The 14,981-nt window shown below is 52.0% G+C and overlaps 1 protein-coding gene across 1 annotated transcript in view; it reads left to right on the top strand.

The window, feature by feature from the left end:
* Positions 1-14,684, top strand: part of TNFRSF1B (TNF receptor superfamily member 1B) — a 35,217-nt gene extending 20,533 nt beyond the window's left edge. The window contains exons 5-10 of the mRNA XM_065935731.1: positions 288-381; positions 779-1,008; positions 2,146-2,223; positions 2,819-2,853; positions 8,924-9,131; positions 12,046-14,684. Of these exons, the coding sequence (XP_065791803.1) occupies positions 288-381; positions 779-1,008; positions 2,146-2,223; positions 2,819-2,853; positions 8,924-9,131; positions 12,046-12,326 (926 nt within the window). The 3' untranslated portion in view covers positions 12,327-14,684. The remainder of the gene's footprint in view (positions 1-287; positions 382-778; positions 1,009-2,145; positions 2,224-2,818; positions 2,854-8,923; positions 9,132-12,045) is intronic.
* Positions 14,685-14,981: the final 297 nt, after the last annotated feature.

Genomic DNA, 14,981 nt, shown 5'->3' with positions numbered 1-14,981 from the left:
TAAGCCTCAAGCTACTGGAAAGTCAGGTGGTGCCCCAGGAAGACAAAGTCACTAGAATTAGTTAAGGACAGACCACCCAGGTGTGTGTGTGTGTGTGTGTGTGTGTGTGTGTGTGTGTGTGTGTGTGTGTGGTATGAAGGGGTGGAAGTGCAGACAGAATCTCTCACCTCCTCAAGACTCCCCGGGGCTCCATTTACCACCTGGGTGTGTGTGTGTGTGTGTATGTGTGTGTGTGGTGTGAAGGGGTGGAAGTCTGAATTGGTGACAGTTTCCAATTTTTTGTGAAGGAACTGCAACAACAAATGTGATATGCGCTCCCTGTGGCCCGGGGATGTTCTCGGACACAACATCTCACACGGATACCTGCAGGCCCCACCGGAAGTGAGTGGTTGCATCCTCTGGTTCTGGAGGAGCAGGGAGGGGCTATTCCCCCAGTGATCCTGAGGCTTCCAGCACAGATCAGCTGGGCCACAGTGCCTGGGATCTTGGGCGGAGGCATTGCCGAGCCTGCTCCAGTGTTAGGACTGGTTTATCTGACAGTGGGCGGGTGGGTCCCTGAACAGCCTGGTGAACAGGAGTTTTGTCCTAGAAGTGAGGGATGGGGAGCATGGGGATAGGTCAGGTGGGGACAGGAAGGGACAGTCTTGAAAGAGGGCGTGGCATGCAAACTCCCTCCCCTATCCCAGTTGCTGGACCCCTTTGATGTCAGCCTGGCTCCCATGGGTGAGCCCAGCTACCCTGAGCCATTCAGTCCCAGTCACGCCTTCTCCTCCCACAGCTGTAGTTCCGTGGCCATTCCTGGTACCGCATCGACAGATGCAGTCTGCACCTCTGTGCTCCCCACCCGGAAGGTGGCCCGGGGCCCAGCCACCACAAGATCCCAGCACATGGAGCCGACTCCAGGGCCCAGCACAGCTTCAAGCACCTTCTTCCTCCTCCCAAAAGTCCCAAGTCCTCCAAGTTCCCCAGTGGAACAGCCCAACACAGGGAACATCTCTCTTCCCATTGGTAAGTCTCAAGAGGTCCCGTTCATCCTTGCTCCCTCCCTTCTGTCTTAGCGCATGTGTGCTAAGTTGCTTCAGTCGTGTCTGACTCTTTGCAACCCCAAGGGCTGTAGCCTGCCAAGCTCCTCTGTCTGTGGGATTTCCCAGGCAAGAACACTGGAATGGGTTGCCATTTCCTCCTCCGGGGGATCTTCCCAACCCAGGGATTGAACCCGAATATCTTACGTCTCTTGCATTGGCAGCCAGGTTCTTTACCACTCGTGCCACCTGGGAAGCCCTCTTAAGAGTCTGACCGAGAGCTTGTTATGGGCTGGACCCTGTGCTCCATCCTGAGATGCAGGTGGCATTGAGACCTGCTTTCTTCCAAGATTTGGCAATGCCACTAAGAATTCCTGGGTGGGGAGGCACAGGGTCCCTGTTTTATCTCCAAGTGGAGATGGTCTTCTGGTTGCCATTTCTGGTGAAACACTAGGCTTTGACAGTGGGCTGGGCCAGGTCACCGTATTGTGGGCTTCCCTTCTGGACTACACCAGAGGGCTCAAACTTGTGGTCCTCAGGCTGAGTGTGGCCCACAGGCGTGTTTTCTTTGGTGCATGGATTTTGGTTTGTTTGTTTTGTAATCAGATTTCAGAGTCTTTGCCCTGGGCTTGTCCCTTGCCTGCAACAGCCCCAGTCATCTTTGGTCATTGACTGACCTAGTACATTTGAGTTTCCTTGATTTGGCTGGGGCTTCCCAGGTGGCGCTAGTGGTAAAGAACCCACCTGCCAATGCAAGAGACGTAAGAGATGTGGGTTCGTTCCCTGGGTCGGGAAGATTTCCTGGAGAAGGGCATAGCAACCCACTCCAGTATTCTTGCCTGGAAAATCCCATGGAGAGAGGAGCCTGGCAGGCTATAGTCCATAGGGTCACACAGAGTCGGACACCATTGAAGCGATGTAGCATGCACACATTGGGTCGTGGTTGCAACCCTTTGGGCTCTCTAGTTGTGGCACACTGCCTTAGTTACTCCAAGCCATGTGGGATCTTAGTTCCCCAACCGGGGATACAGTCCACGTCCCCTGCTTTACAAAGTAAGTTCTTAACCACCGGACCCCCAGGGAAGTCCCAAGTTTACTTTTTGAACTTCTCTTTTCCTTCTAGGACTGATTGTGGGTGTGACAGCATTGGGTCTGCTACTGATAGTTGTCGTGAACTGTGTCATCATGACCCAGAGAAAAAGTAAGATTCAATCCTTCCTTCCTTCCTTCATTTGTTTATTCCCTTATTCAGGGAGTTTTTCTGGGGGGCCCCCTCTGAGTCCAGCACTGGGCACAGTTTTATGGGTCAGACAGAGCTCGGTCTGGTAGACCCTGTTCTTAGGAGCTTAGAGCCGGGTGCAGAGAGCATTTCCACTAACTCATCTAGTAAGAGGTGAGATGCTATCAGGGCTATCCACGAGGTGGGAGTCCAAGATTCTTGTCTAGAAATTCTGGGGGATTCAGCCCTTATGGAGCAGGTGGCATCTGAGCTGGGTAAGATTTTGATGGAGACATGAGTATAGGAAAGAGAGGGCATGCAGAGCAGTGGGGTGCGGTATGGACAAAGTGGGCCAGGCTGAAGAATGGTGGGTGTTGCGGAGGGGAAGGGAGCAATGTCAGGCTGGCTGGAGGGTTGGGTATGGGGGCTTCTGTGTACCTTGTCTGGTAGGTAATTGCTCCCCCAGGACTGAGCCTACTCTGAAAGCTTCTGCTTGGGCCCCATGCTCCCTCTTAGTTAAAAAAGATGTGACCTAAGGAAGTTGCTCACTGACTGGTCCCTTTTCTCCTCTCTGCAGAGAAACCCTTCTGCCTGCAAGGAGACGCCAAGGTGGTGAGTGCCCCTCTGCCTGCCCCCTCTGCCTCCATGGTATCCTTCCTGCTGGGCCGGGTTGTCCCATAGGAAGTGGTGAATTCTGTAGGTTGGTCTCTCCAGCCTCAGGCAGGATACAAAGCCCCAGGAGACTGCAGAAAGACCGGCCAGGGTCTGTTTTGGGGGCTGATAAAGGTGGCATCTGAGCTGGGCAAGATTTTGATGGAGACACGAGTGCAGGAAGGAAAGGGCATGCAGAGCAGCGGGGTGTGGTTGGACAAAGCAGGGCAGGCTGAAGAAGGGTGGGTGTGGGGGGAGAGGAGGAGAGCAATGTTGAGCTCATACAACTGAGCGTGAAAGGCCACATCAGGGAACAGTAAGGGTAAGTGGGGTCAGTGGCAAGCATGTGGTCATGGACCCATGCTGTGACCTTGGGCTGACATGAAATTGCCCATGGCTGGTTCCTCACCATTAAGTGTGGACACTGTCTCAGCCCCGCTTGTAGGACTGTGCCTTTCACCCAGCTGGCAGCAATTCCCAGCATCTCTGAGTTGTTTACAAAGCACTTCCACATTGTACAGTGGTTTTCAAACTGCGTGCTAGGGTACCCCCGTGTTCCATCAAGGGTCCTGCCTGGGGCAGTGGTGGGGGGTCAACTTGGAGGTTGAGATCAAGGCTAGGGGACTGGACCCAGGGCCCCCCCCAACTTCAACCAAAGCAACTCACTTTTGATCATTTTTATGAAGTAGGATCTGTGCAGGATTTTTGCTAGAAACAGAGCACTGACATTGTATTTCATCAGTTTTCCATCAGGAGGGCATTTGGCTGCAAGTAACCAAAAGCTTAAGGGTGACTTCAAAGGGCTGTATTTTCTGTCGGCGTGTTGCTGATTGCTGGAATGGTTCAGTTGCATTCTTCTGTGAGGCCAGCAGTACCCCAGGCTCTGCCATCTTTAGTGTGTTGGCTTTTATTCTCTTGCCTTTGGCCTGTGTCATAAGATGGTGATCACCACTGCATATGTGACCTCCAGTCTGAGGCAGGAAAAAGAGGGGAAACAGCCAGATGCCATTTTACAGGAAATCAGACACTTTCCTAGAAGCCCTGGGTACATTTCTTCTTTTGTCTTATTGGCCAGATGGTATCACGTGACCACCTCTTGCTGCAAGGGAGGCTGGAAAAGGTGGTGTTTTGCTTTTCTAGCCTTTATGGTGGAGAACTAGGGAGAGGGCTTGGAAATGGGTGTGGGGTGAGCCAGTACACGGTGTGTACTGCAGCCCCATGCCAGGTGGGCAGGGCAGGTTTTTTTTGCTTATTTGTTTGTTTTGGATGTGCTGGATCTTAGTTGTGGCCTGCAGGGTGTTTGGTGTGGCGTGCAGGATCTTTTGTTGCAGCACATGGGATCTAGTTCCCTCATCAGGGATTGACCCTGGGCTCCCTGCATTGGGAGCACAGAGTATTAATTACTGGACTGCCAGGGAAGTCCCTAGGGCAGGTTTTTTACCCAAATTTACAGATGAGGAAACAAGACTCCAGGAGTTCCCTCCATGTCCCCTGTCCTGCTGGGGCAGGGCTTCTCAAACCTGCCTGTCAACTCTTTGTCACGAGGGGCTATCCTGTGTATTATAGCTTTTTCAGTGATATCGTTGGCCTCTCCCTACGCGATGCCAGTAGCACTGCCTCCCAGGAGTGAGAATCAAAGTGTCTCCAGACATTGCAAAATGTTCCCTGGAGGACAGACACCCTCCATTGGGAACCACTGTGCTAGGGGACAGCTCAGCCCTGAGGTTTATACAGGGTTTTGGACTTGGTAGGAACCAGACTGGTTTCATCTCCTGATTGTCCCAACAAGAAAAGAAATAGAGGGAAAGTGACTTGCCCAAGGTCACACAGCATTACATCTCTGGACTCCTGGCTAGTGCTTTTTGACATGCCCTACAGTGAAAGTGAAAGTCACTCAGTCGTGTCTGACTCTTTGCAACCCCACAGACTATACAGTCCATGGAATTCTCCAGGCCAGAATACTGGAGTGGGTAGCCATTTGCTCCCTTCTCTAGAGGATCTTCCCAATCCAGGTCTCCCACATTGCAGGTGGATTCCTGCTGAGCCATGAGGGAAGTCAGACAGAAACACTGGTTTGGAGGTACAAACCATTTCTCGTTCCTCCAATGTACCAATGCCATGCCCTCCTTTTTCTCGCTTCAGTTCAGTGACACTGGAAGCTGAGACCTGGTGGCCCATAGAATAAGTGTGCCCTCTAAGCTCCACCCCAGCACCCAACTGCCACTTTCTCTTTCCTGGGCTGAGTATCTCCCAATCTTTGGTGCAATAAAGCTGCCTCAGGTGTGGCCCAGAACCCCCGCTGCCCTTTCTGTTTGCGCAGTTTTGTGTTTACCGAGTGTGAATGACCCCACTGCTGTTTGTTGAGTGCTATTGCCAGTGGAGCCCAGGGGTGTGCTGGTAACCACCCTCTGGGTGGGGGAGGACCCAAACCCTGATTTGTGGAGTTTGCTCATTTCTGTGTTATAAACACTCCCACTAGGACTGATTTCAGGAAGCTACTTAATGAATGTAAAGTTGGGAAGAAACACACATAGGTCTGAGCTGGTTCCAGCACCCCACTGGCTGAGCCCCAGTTTAGACCCTGCGTCCTCACACACAGCCCTGTGAGGTACAGGCTGTCATCACCCCACTTCACAGATGAGGAAACTGAGATTCAGGGAGCTTCAGGTGTCCGCATGAGGTTAGACCACTAGCTGAACAGCAGAGCCCAGGTTTGAAACTCATTGAGAATCTGCAGGGCTTGTATTTACCCACTTTCCTGTTTGCCCAGAGAAGACATTTAGAATTGTTCCAGGCATCCCTGTCCCCAGCAGGGACTGCCGTCCGAGGTTGATCTTCAGCCCCCTCAGTCCCCGGGCTTGCACCCCTGCCCTGACCCCTGAGCTCCGCCTGCACCCCACTCTGTTCCTCAGCCTCCTGGCAGTGGTCCTGTTAACAGCTGCCTAGTAACGCTCTTGGCCAGACCAGTGGGGTTGAGAAAACGGTGACTCAGCACCGCCCTGCCCCTCCTGCTAACACCAATACATGGCGAGACAGTAGCTTCCCTTTGTTCAGAAAAGACCAGGGTAACCACATGTATGAGCTCAGTCACCCCCACAGACACGCTCATCCACAGGCTCTCGTTTCATAAAGAGGGTGATGTTTATGAGGTGCCGAGCGTGGGCCAGGCACAGCACTGAGTGTTGCTTAGCCTCACAGCCATGCTGCGACCCAGGCAGTGTGGTTATTGCCCCGATTTTACAGCCCAGGAGTCTCGGGCTCAGAGAAGTTAAGTAACTTTCCCAAGGTCACACAGCAAATGAGTGGCCTGAGACGCAGACCCAGGAGTGCCTCTTTTCACCACCTCCAGCACACACGCTAGTTGCACCACTCAGTCATGCGCACGTGCTCCCCACACGTAGAGACACACATGTGGGCATACTTCAGGCATTTTCCTACCTATACTTACGGGCACGGGAGCTTCAGGGACACACTCTCACACACAGACAGACACAGGCCAGCCAGCAACTCTGCCAGGGCCTCTGCTCCTGCCCATGGCAGGGCCAGGCTGGGACATGACAGGGAGGCTAACTGGGATCCTGTTTGTTGAATGACCCCCCCTCAGTAACCGCCATCCATACCTCCCTAGGGTGCCAGCCCAGGACTCAGAATGTATCGGCTCCACTCAGAGTCTGCCTGAACTTAGCAACTCGTGGCTTTGGGGGAGGGAGGCAGGCTGTGACCTTTGGGGGTTTCTGTTCTGCCTGGCCCTTACCACCAGCAGAAAGGCGAGACACAGGCTGAAAAGCCCCCTTCTGTGGGGGATATGAGGGATGACCTTTGGATGTTTCTTCTCCTGTTCCTGCTCCCCCGCCTGTCCATGCTCAGAGCAGGTCAGGGGTGGGGTCCAATACCAAGGTCAGACCATGTGAGCGAAGAAAGGTTCAAGATGAACTTGAAATGCCCTCCCTTCCTCCAACATTGAGGGCACTGAGCCAGGGAGGCAGGACTCAGTCGGAAGCACGCAGCTGTGGTACAGCGAGTGGGACTCCCCCTGCCCCTGCCATGGGCCCGCTGCGGGATACTAAGAAGGGACTCACCCTTTTTGGGCCTCCGTGGCCTCACGGGGACTGCTTTCAAAGGATCCTCCCAGCCTGAGAGTCTGTGAGCTGGCCTTCGGATATGCAGAGCTCAGGGGGGACTGGGGGCCTGGGGCTGTGAAGATTGGCACCTGAGTCCTTCCTGCGTTCTCCACCTCTGACCCCACCTCCCCGACCCTGCCAGGCTGCATCCTTCTAGCACTCATTCGCCTCAGTTCTCAATCTACCCTGGACCCTCTCATCCTGGATAGGGGGTGAGAATGTGGCCCCTCGGTCTTTTTCTTTCTAGAATCCAGTGATCGCCCGGAACCCTAAGGCAAGGGCTTGTGCACCTGGTCAGTTGTAGACAGGTAGCTGACTGCCTCGGAGTGAAATTTCTAGCACAGGTGTCTGAAAATGGGGCACCTTGTCTTGAGCTTCCAGGGACAGAACCCCAAACACCCAAGAAAGATGTAGGTTTTAGCCCAGATGCACCATGTCCTAACTGTGTGGCCTTGGACAAGTAGCTCAACCTCTCTGGGCCTCAGCTTCTATGTCTGCAAAGCGAGGATAACATTCGGCTGTATAGATAGTGTCTGAAAGGGCTTCAGCACAGTGCTTGGCATTGGATGGATTCAAGTGTCAGCTAATATTTTATTATGGTTGTTGTTGTGACTTGTGTTTTAAGAGAAAAAGGTTGAGAATCATGGAACAGCTTGGGGAATGGACTCTGGAAAGTGTTACTGAGACAGCAAGACTGAGAGCCCTAAATGAGAGGACTGTCTACACTGAATTCAGGGCCAACAGACTTTTTCTGTAAAGGTCCAGACAGTCAATATTGTAGACTTTTTGGATCCTCTGGCTCTGTTATCGCTTCTCAGTTCTGACACTGCAGTGGGAAAGTAGCCACAAACACAACATTAACAAATGGGGGTGGCTGTGTGTCAAGAAAACTATATTTATGGACACCAGTGTTTGAACTTCACGTAACTTCGTATCATGAAACGTTCCTTAAATATTTTTTCATTCATTTAAAAATGTAAAAACCATTCTTAGCTCATAGCCTGTACAGAAACAGCAGCAGACCAGACTTGGCCCCTGGCAGTAGTTTGCTAAGCCCTTATTTTTTAAAAAAAATTTATTTATTTTGACTATGCTGGTCTTTGTTGCTGTGCACGGGCTTTATCTAGTTGCGGAGAGTGGGGGCTGCTTTCTCGCTGTTGTGTTCCGGCTTCTTGTTTTGGTGACTTCTCTTATTGTGGAGCACGGGCTCTAGGCACTTGGGCTTCAGCAGTTGTGGCTTGTTGCTCTGTGGCATGTGGAATATTCCTGGACCAGGGATCGAACCTGTGTTCCCTGTATTGGCAGGTGGATTCTCAACCACTGGACCACCAGGGAAGTCCAGAGCCCTGATTTAACAGACCCTTGATGGGTGCTTAATATGGGACAGGCACTATTGTTAGTGCTTTATAAAACTTCAGTCATTTAATCTCAATAATCCTGGGAGGTAGCTTTATTATTCTTTCCTTTCTAGAGGAAAAAAGAGGAACAGAGAGGTTAAGTAACTTGTCCAAGGTTGCAGAGCTAGTCAGTGATGGAATCATGGTTTGCACACTTATGGTCTGGTTCCAGGGTCCATGCCCATGGCTGCTAGGCTGAGCCACATCACCCTGTGACCTTAGGAGAGTCACTCTCCTTATCTGGGCCTCTGCTTCTTTATGCAAAATGAGGGTGAAAACCCTGCTTCACCTCTCAGACTGTTCAGTAAACAGGGCCATGTGGCGCCTGCCCTCCTAGGGCTCACACTCCAGGTTAATCACAGAAACCCCAGAGAATCACACGTCCTGAAAGTGCTGTGCATGGAGAGAAGGTGCAGAAACGCCGTGTAAACTGTGAAGTGCTGAGGGTGGTGAGCGGGACGAGGGGGCGAGGAGCCAGCTGATGGGTTCCCTGCTCCCCTCCTCCCCATGCAGCCTCACCTGCCCGCCAACAAGGCCCAAGGTGCCCCAGGCCCTGAGCAACAGCACCTGCTGACCACGGCGCCGAGCTCCAGCAGCAGCTCCCTGGAGAGCTCGACCAGCACCACGGACAAGAAGGCGCCCATCAGGTCCCAGCTGCAGGCGCCAGGCGTGGAGAAGGCCAGCATGACGGGGGAGGCTCGGACCAGCTGCGGCAGCTCAGGTAAGAGGTGGGAGCTTCCCCCCCGCCCCGCCCCCAGCTTCATCCCCTGTGGCACCCCTCCATGTTTCTTCCTGGTTTCTGTCTGAGCCAGCTAGTCCTGGGCTGCCCCTGTAGGACACTGGGTGCCCTGCACCACCAGCCTGGGCTCCCCTCCAGCCTCCCTTCCACCACCCTCTCAGGTGCAACTGAACCACAGGCTTCTTTCTGTATTTGGAGCCCACCAAGTCCCTCCAACCCTTGCCCTGCGTGTTCTCCCACCAGGAGCACCCTTCCTTCTAAACCATTTCAGATTGTCCTTTGAGTCCCTGGTATCCAGGCAGAGAGTCTTCTTATAGAATACATATAATATGTAAAATGGCATATAACAATGTTATATTTCAATGCCATGTTCTGTAAATATTGCATATCATATATTAAGAAAATATTGATCTATATTAATGTCATGTAAAATACATTATATATAGCACATAATATAATATCATGGCTTCTCGGGTGGCTCAGTGGTAAAGAACCCTCCTGCAAAGCAGGAGACACAGGTTCAATCCCTTGGTTGGGAAGATCCTCCTGGAGAAGGAAATGGCAACTCACTCCAAGTATTCTTGTCTGGGAAATCCCATGGACAGAGGAGCCTGGTGGGCTACAGTCCATGGGGTTGCAAAGAGTTGGACGTGACTTAGTGACTAAACAATAACAACAACAATATGATATTATATATAGATAATATATTTATATGAGTGTTATATCACTATATTAATATTCTAGATTAATGCTACATATAATATATAGCATATAGCATAATATTATATATTAACTTTATAATGTCTCAATTATATAATATTTTTGTATATTATGTGTTATATCTTATATAGGATATTACTATATATGGCATATATAATATATTTATTAATACATGATATTAAAGTTGGATTTTAATATATCATTATGTTATGCATGCTAAGCCACTTCAATTGTGGCTTCTTCAGCCACTTCAGCCGACTCTTTGCCACCCCATGAACTATAGCCTGCCAGGCTCCTCTGTCCATGGGATTTCCCAGGCAAGATTACTGGAGTGGGTTACCATTTCCTTCTCCAAGGGATCTTCCTGATCCAGGGATCAAACCTGAGTCTCCTGCTTGGCAGGCGGATTCTTTACCACTGAGCCACCTGGGAAGCCCCTATTATATATTATAGTTATATTATTGCTATATAGTACATTGTGTACACCCAATAAACAGAAGAGCCAGAAGCCACCCCTGGGCTCTTGGGGGACAGGGTTGGGCTGAATGCGTAGATGATACCCCTGGTCTCCACCCGCTGTGCCTGTTGTCTGGTCCGTTTGGGACTGAGGCATCAGGACTGTGGAGCCTGTGTGGGGTCTGGAGAAGCCTGTGGCCTGCTTACAGTCTGCATTTTGTCCTGGACCTGGTCTGTGACTACTGTCATCCTTGGTGGGCATTGGCAGTGCCCACACTGGACGAGGGCCCTGGGTGGAGTCCTGCAGAAAGCCTGGGGCTTCCTTGGGCATGCTTTGCACTGAGAGGCCAAGCCCACTGGCCTGTGTCTCCCCTCTCACCTGGCAGTGCTGGCCGGCGTCAAGGAATGACCGTGAACTTGGGTCATTCCTAGATGTCTTCCCAGCAGCTCTGGTGCTGTGAGATTCTGAACGGGCTCCTTAACCCACCGAGCCTCAGTTTCCTGGTCTAGAGGTGAGCATGGCATCTCCTGCGCAGGGCTGCGACAGCCTTCCCTGTCTGCCACCTGACTCGGGGACTGGCTGGAAACTTCTAGTTTCCCGTCATAGCCCACCCTCATCAGTGTGAGACCTTCTCAGTGCCGCCACCGCAGCCTGAGAACTCCCCAGTGAAGGACCAGGCCAGGGCCTGCAACATAGCCAGGGGTGAATAAATGAGATCCAAACATAAACTCTTGGTCTTTGCCCCCCTCTTAGATTCATCTTCCTGCATTCTTAGTGACACCTCTTCCACACCCAGTGTGGTGTGGCTTCCTCCTTGGAGACCCGTGTCTCTGTCTGCCTGCCCCACCTACCCGCCGTCTCTTCCCCGTTCCCCTCCTGAATCTCTGGCCTCTGCACCCCACTTCTCTCCCTCTCCCCCAACACCTCTCCCCACTGTGGGAACGGGTAGACCTCAGGTCTCTGCCCCCTCCTGCTCCCCCGTCTGCCCCCGCAGTGTCTCATTCACGGTATGCAAAGGCCATGGTGACGCTGGGTGACATTTGGGTGCCATGAAGGCACAGGGTGGAAATTTCCTTCCACCCCATGATTTCAGCTCCCCATCCCCACCCTTGCTTCTTTGGGGCTGTGTTTCTTTTTGTTTTGCTTTGTTAATGCTTTTTAGTTGGTATTTTTATTTTTTTAAGACTTTTTTTTTTGCAGTGAATTAAAAAAAATTTTTTTTTAATTTAAACTTTTTATTTTCTATTGGGGGTATATCAGTATGGATACTTTTTCATTTCTGTTGGGGTTCACAGTGTTGTGATAGTTTTAGGTAAACACTGAAGGGACTCAGCCACACATACACATGTATCCATTCTCCCCCAATGTCCCCTCCCATCCAGGCTGCCACAAGTTCAGAATCTCTGATTCTTTGTGGGGATTGTGTTTTGATCTTCAGACACCTTCGATTGCCTTATGTGGTTTGGTTGGCACCTTCCGTCTGTGGGGTAAATCGGGCAGGATATTCTTATTTGACAAATGAAGAAACTGAGGCACATGAAGGGTCAAGCAGCTTGTCCAAGAGTACACAGCAAAGCTGGGCTGGCACAGGGGCCTGTGCTCCTGGCCCGGTGCTCTTTCCGCGTGTCTGAATCTACCTCTTGGGCAGGAGACAGGCTGTGAAGACACTCTTCTCTCCAAGAATCCCCCACTGACCACCGTCTCCTGTCTTGTGTGTAGCAGAGGCATCCTCTGGTGGCCATGGGACCCAGGTCAACGTCACCTGCATCGTCAATGTTTGCAGCAGTCCTGATCACAGCTCGCAGTGCCCCTCCCAGGCCGGCTCCACGAGGGACACAGACGCCAGCACCCCCAACTCCCCGAAAGAGGAGCAGGTCCCCTTCTCCAAGGAGGAGAGCCCCTTTCAGTCCCAGCCGGGGGCTCCAGAGACTCTGCTGGAGGGCCTGGAGGAGAAGCCCCTGCCGCTCGGCGTGCCTGATGCAGGAATGAAGCCCAGTTAACCCGGCTGGCCGTGGGCTGTGTCACCGCTGAGGGGGGGGCCAACCTCTGGTGCTTCTCCGCCCCTCCCCTCCCCCAGGACTCTGGCTCTTTCTGGGCCAAATTCCTTTGTGCACAGCCTCAGCCTTCCTCTCACCTGCAGGCAGAAGAATGAGGCGGGGAGAGTCGTGATGTGTCCTGTCTTGGTGTGTGTCTAACTTGGAAGGCTGGCGGACGCAAATGTGCTGGGCAGCCTGGGACAAGCCCTTGCCTCTCTGAGAGCTGCCCCCCAGCCGGTCCTGCAGTCTTGGCTTCTGGAGCCCTTGTGGTTTTGGGGTTTTATTATTATTATTTTTTAATCCCTGGACTCTACTCAGCTCTGGCTTCTTGTCAGGGAGGAAGGATGCTGTGTGTATCAGTGGAGAGAGATAGTGGAGAAAGGCAGGACTTTAGCCTGAATGGGAGACTGCAGGATGGTCCCAGTGAGGGTGGGCAGGTGTCATTAAGTCAGATGGTTCTATGAGGGGAGAGGGTGGCGACCCCTATAAGGGTCCCCCAAGTTAGCTCAGGACCCTGGGCAGCACCACCTCCAAATCCACTCCTGCTATCTCCATCTCATACCATGGGCTAAAAACTGGATGCCCAGAGGGCCCGGGCAGGCAGCCTTCTCAATGAGTGCTGTGACCTGGTTAAGATGCCAAATCTCTAACTGGAAATCTTCTAGTTTAAACTTGTGGCAATTAAAAAAAAGAAAAAAGCACCATGGTGCAGACAAACAAGCCACAGTGTAACAAAGCCAGACTCAAGAGTTTGCATCCTCTGCCTTTGACCTTCACTCCCATTTACCCACAGCGCCAGCTTCCCCTCCCCTACTGTTTGGTGTGGGACTCCGAGGCCACACCTTTTCCTATCAGGGAATTTCAGGAACTGGAGATGACTGAGGCCCTGCAGCCATCTCCTCCTACCTCAGCCTGGACCTTCCTCTTTTGCCTCCCGAAGGGGTGTACCTGTTTCTCTCGACGCCTCCTCCCGCTGCGCCTGAAGTCCCAGGTCCCAGTGGAGCCTCAGAGCCACTGTGCCCACCAAGATCCTGGGTGGACATGAGATGCTGAGAGCTGGTCTTGTGTCTGTGTGTCTGTGTTGTATATTGTGGTTCCGTGTGGCCTATGTTGTCAGGTCAAATGACCTTCCAGGAACTGAAGTGCTGAAGCCAACACTTGGGCCGACGGATTCTTCCCGATTAAGGAGTCCCCCCACTCCCTAAAATGTATGCCCAGGCCCTGCAGATGACGGACAAGTGAGGCCTTAACCAGATTCTGGAAGGCAGGGGGATGGGGGCCTCCTTGAGAGGACAGCTGGATCCCATATTACTTGGATCCCTTGTTGAAAAATTCCACTGAACTTGAACTTGGCAGCTGAACTTTTAGAGGGTAGAAGAAGCCCAGCCATTACCCTGGAGTGAAGAAAGGCTTCCCACGCTGGGATCAAGATGTCCCCGTGCCTGGACTGGCGAGTCGCCAACCGCGTTGGACCCTTTACGGCCGTGGAGCACTTCTGCCCTCTGGTGGACTGTTCTGGGAGGACCTCAGGCTTCCTTGCTGTCACCCCCACAGAGCGGGGATGAATTAGGAGACTCGGTGTGGCTTCATTTTGTTACCAGAGTGGCCGCTAGACCCTTGGTCAAAACCCTTTGACCCCCTCCCTTGAACAGGAACTCACATATACCTTTTAAGTCACAGGGTTGGAACACAAAGAAAGAAACTAGAGGAAGAGAAAAATAAAAACTGGATAGAACCAGCTGAAACCAAGATGGAGATGCATCTGACCTCCAGCAGACCCCGAGTCTCAGTTGACACTGATTTTACTACATTAGCTACTCAATGACATACCTACCGGTCGCCGTGACCAGGAATCACTGACCAAAAAAGGACAGAAAAGAGGTGGCACCGCATTTCTAGGAAAACCCTGCCTCTTTCCCAGAAAATGAGAGCATTTGCCTCCCCATCATCCCTCGCACTCTTCCCCCCATTGTTCTTAATAGCAAATCTGGCTCCCCATTAAGGCGAGAAGTTTGTTTATGAACGGTTAGTAAGTTCCCACTTCTCCATTCTCTGACCAATGAGTAAAGCTTATGCTGCTCTACTCTCAGTTTCCATTTTGGGTTTGGTTGTGTGAACTCAAACAGAAAAAGAACCTTCTCTGCCAAGGTAGGGGCCTTGGCCAGCCCAGGGCCCACGTTCCGGGGGGGAGTCCATTTGACCTAACTGATAACAGTGTTCCCAGCTTGTGGGCTTGTGTTGATCCCAAGGACAAGGAGAATTTGCACTGTATGTATCCTGACAGCATTCCTGCTTATGAATAAACCTTTTATTTGTTTTTTACTTTGATTGCTGGCTCTGTCTTCAGGTCTGAGCTGGAGTATGTCCTTGGTTCTGCTGCCTGTCACCAAGGTAAGGGGGAGAATGGGTCTTGGCCACTGGATTCTGACAAGTCCATTCTGTGCAGGACCCCAGAAGCTGCCCATTATAGCTGCCCTTGCCGAGAGCCTGGCCACTTCCTCAGGCGTGGAATGGATAGTGCTTTTTGTCCAGAACCACCCAGCTGGCCTCCAAATAGGTCCTCAGGACACATGCCATCCATCGCCTTGGTCTCCTCAGCCCGCCCTTGGGGTTGGGATG

Source organism: Muntiacus reevesi, chromosome 5 (genome assembly GCF_963930625.1).
Source record: "Muntiacus reevesi chromosome 5, mMunRee1.1, whole genome shotgun sequence".
NCBI classification, from domain to species: domain Eukaryota; kingdom Metazoa; phylum Chordata; class Mammalia; order Artiodactyla; family Cervidae; genus Muntiacus; species Muntiacus reevesi.
The sequence above is the reverse complement of the archived record's forward strand: the minus strand, read 5'-3'. Positions and strand labels throughout refer to the sequence as shown.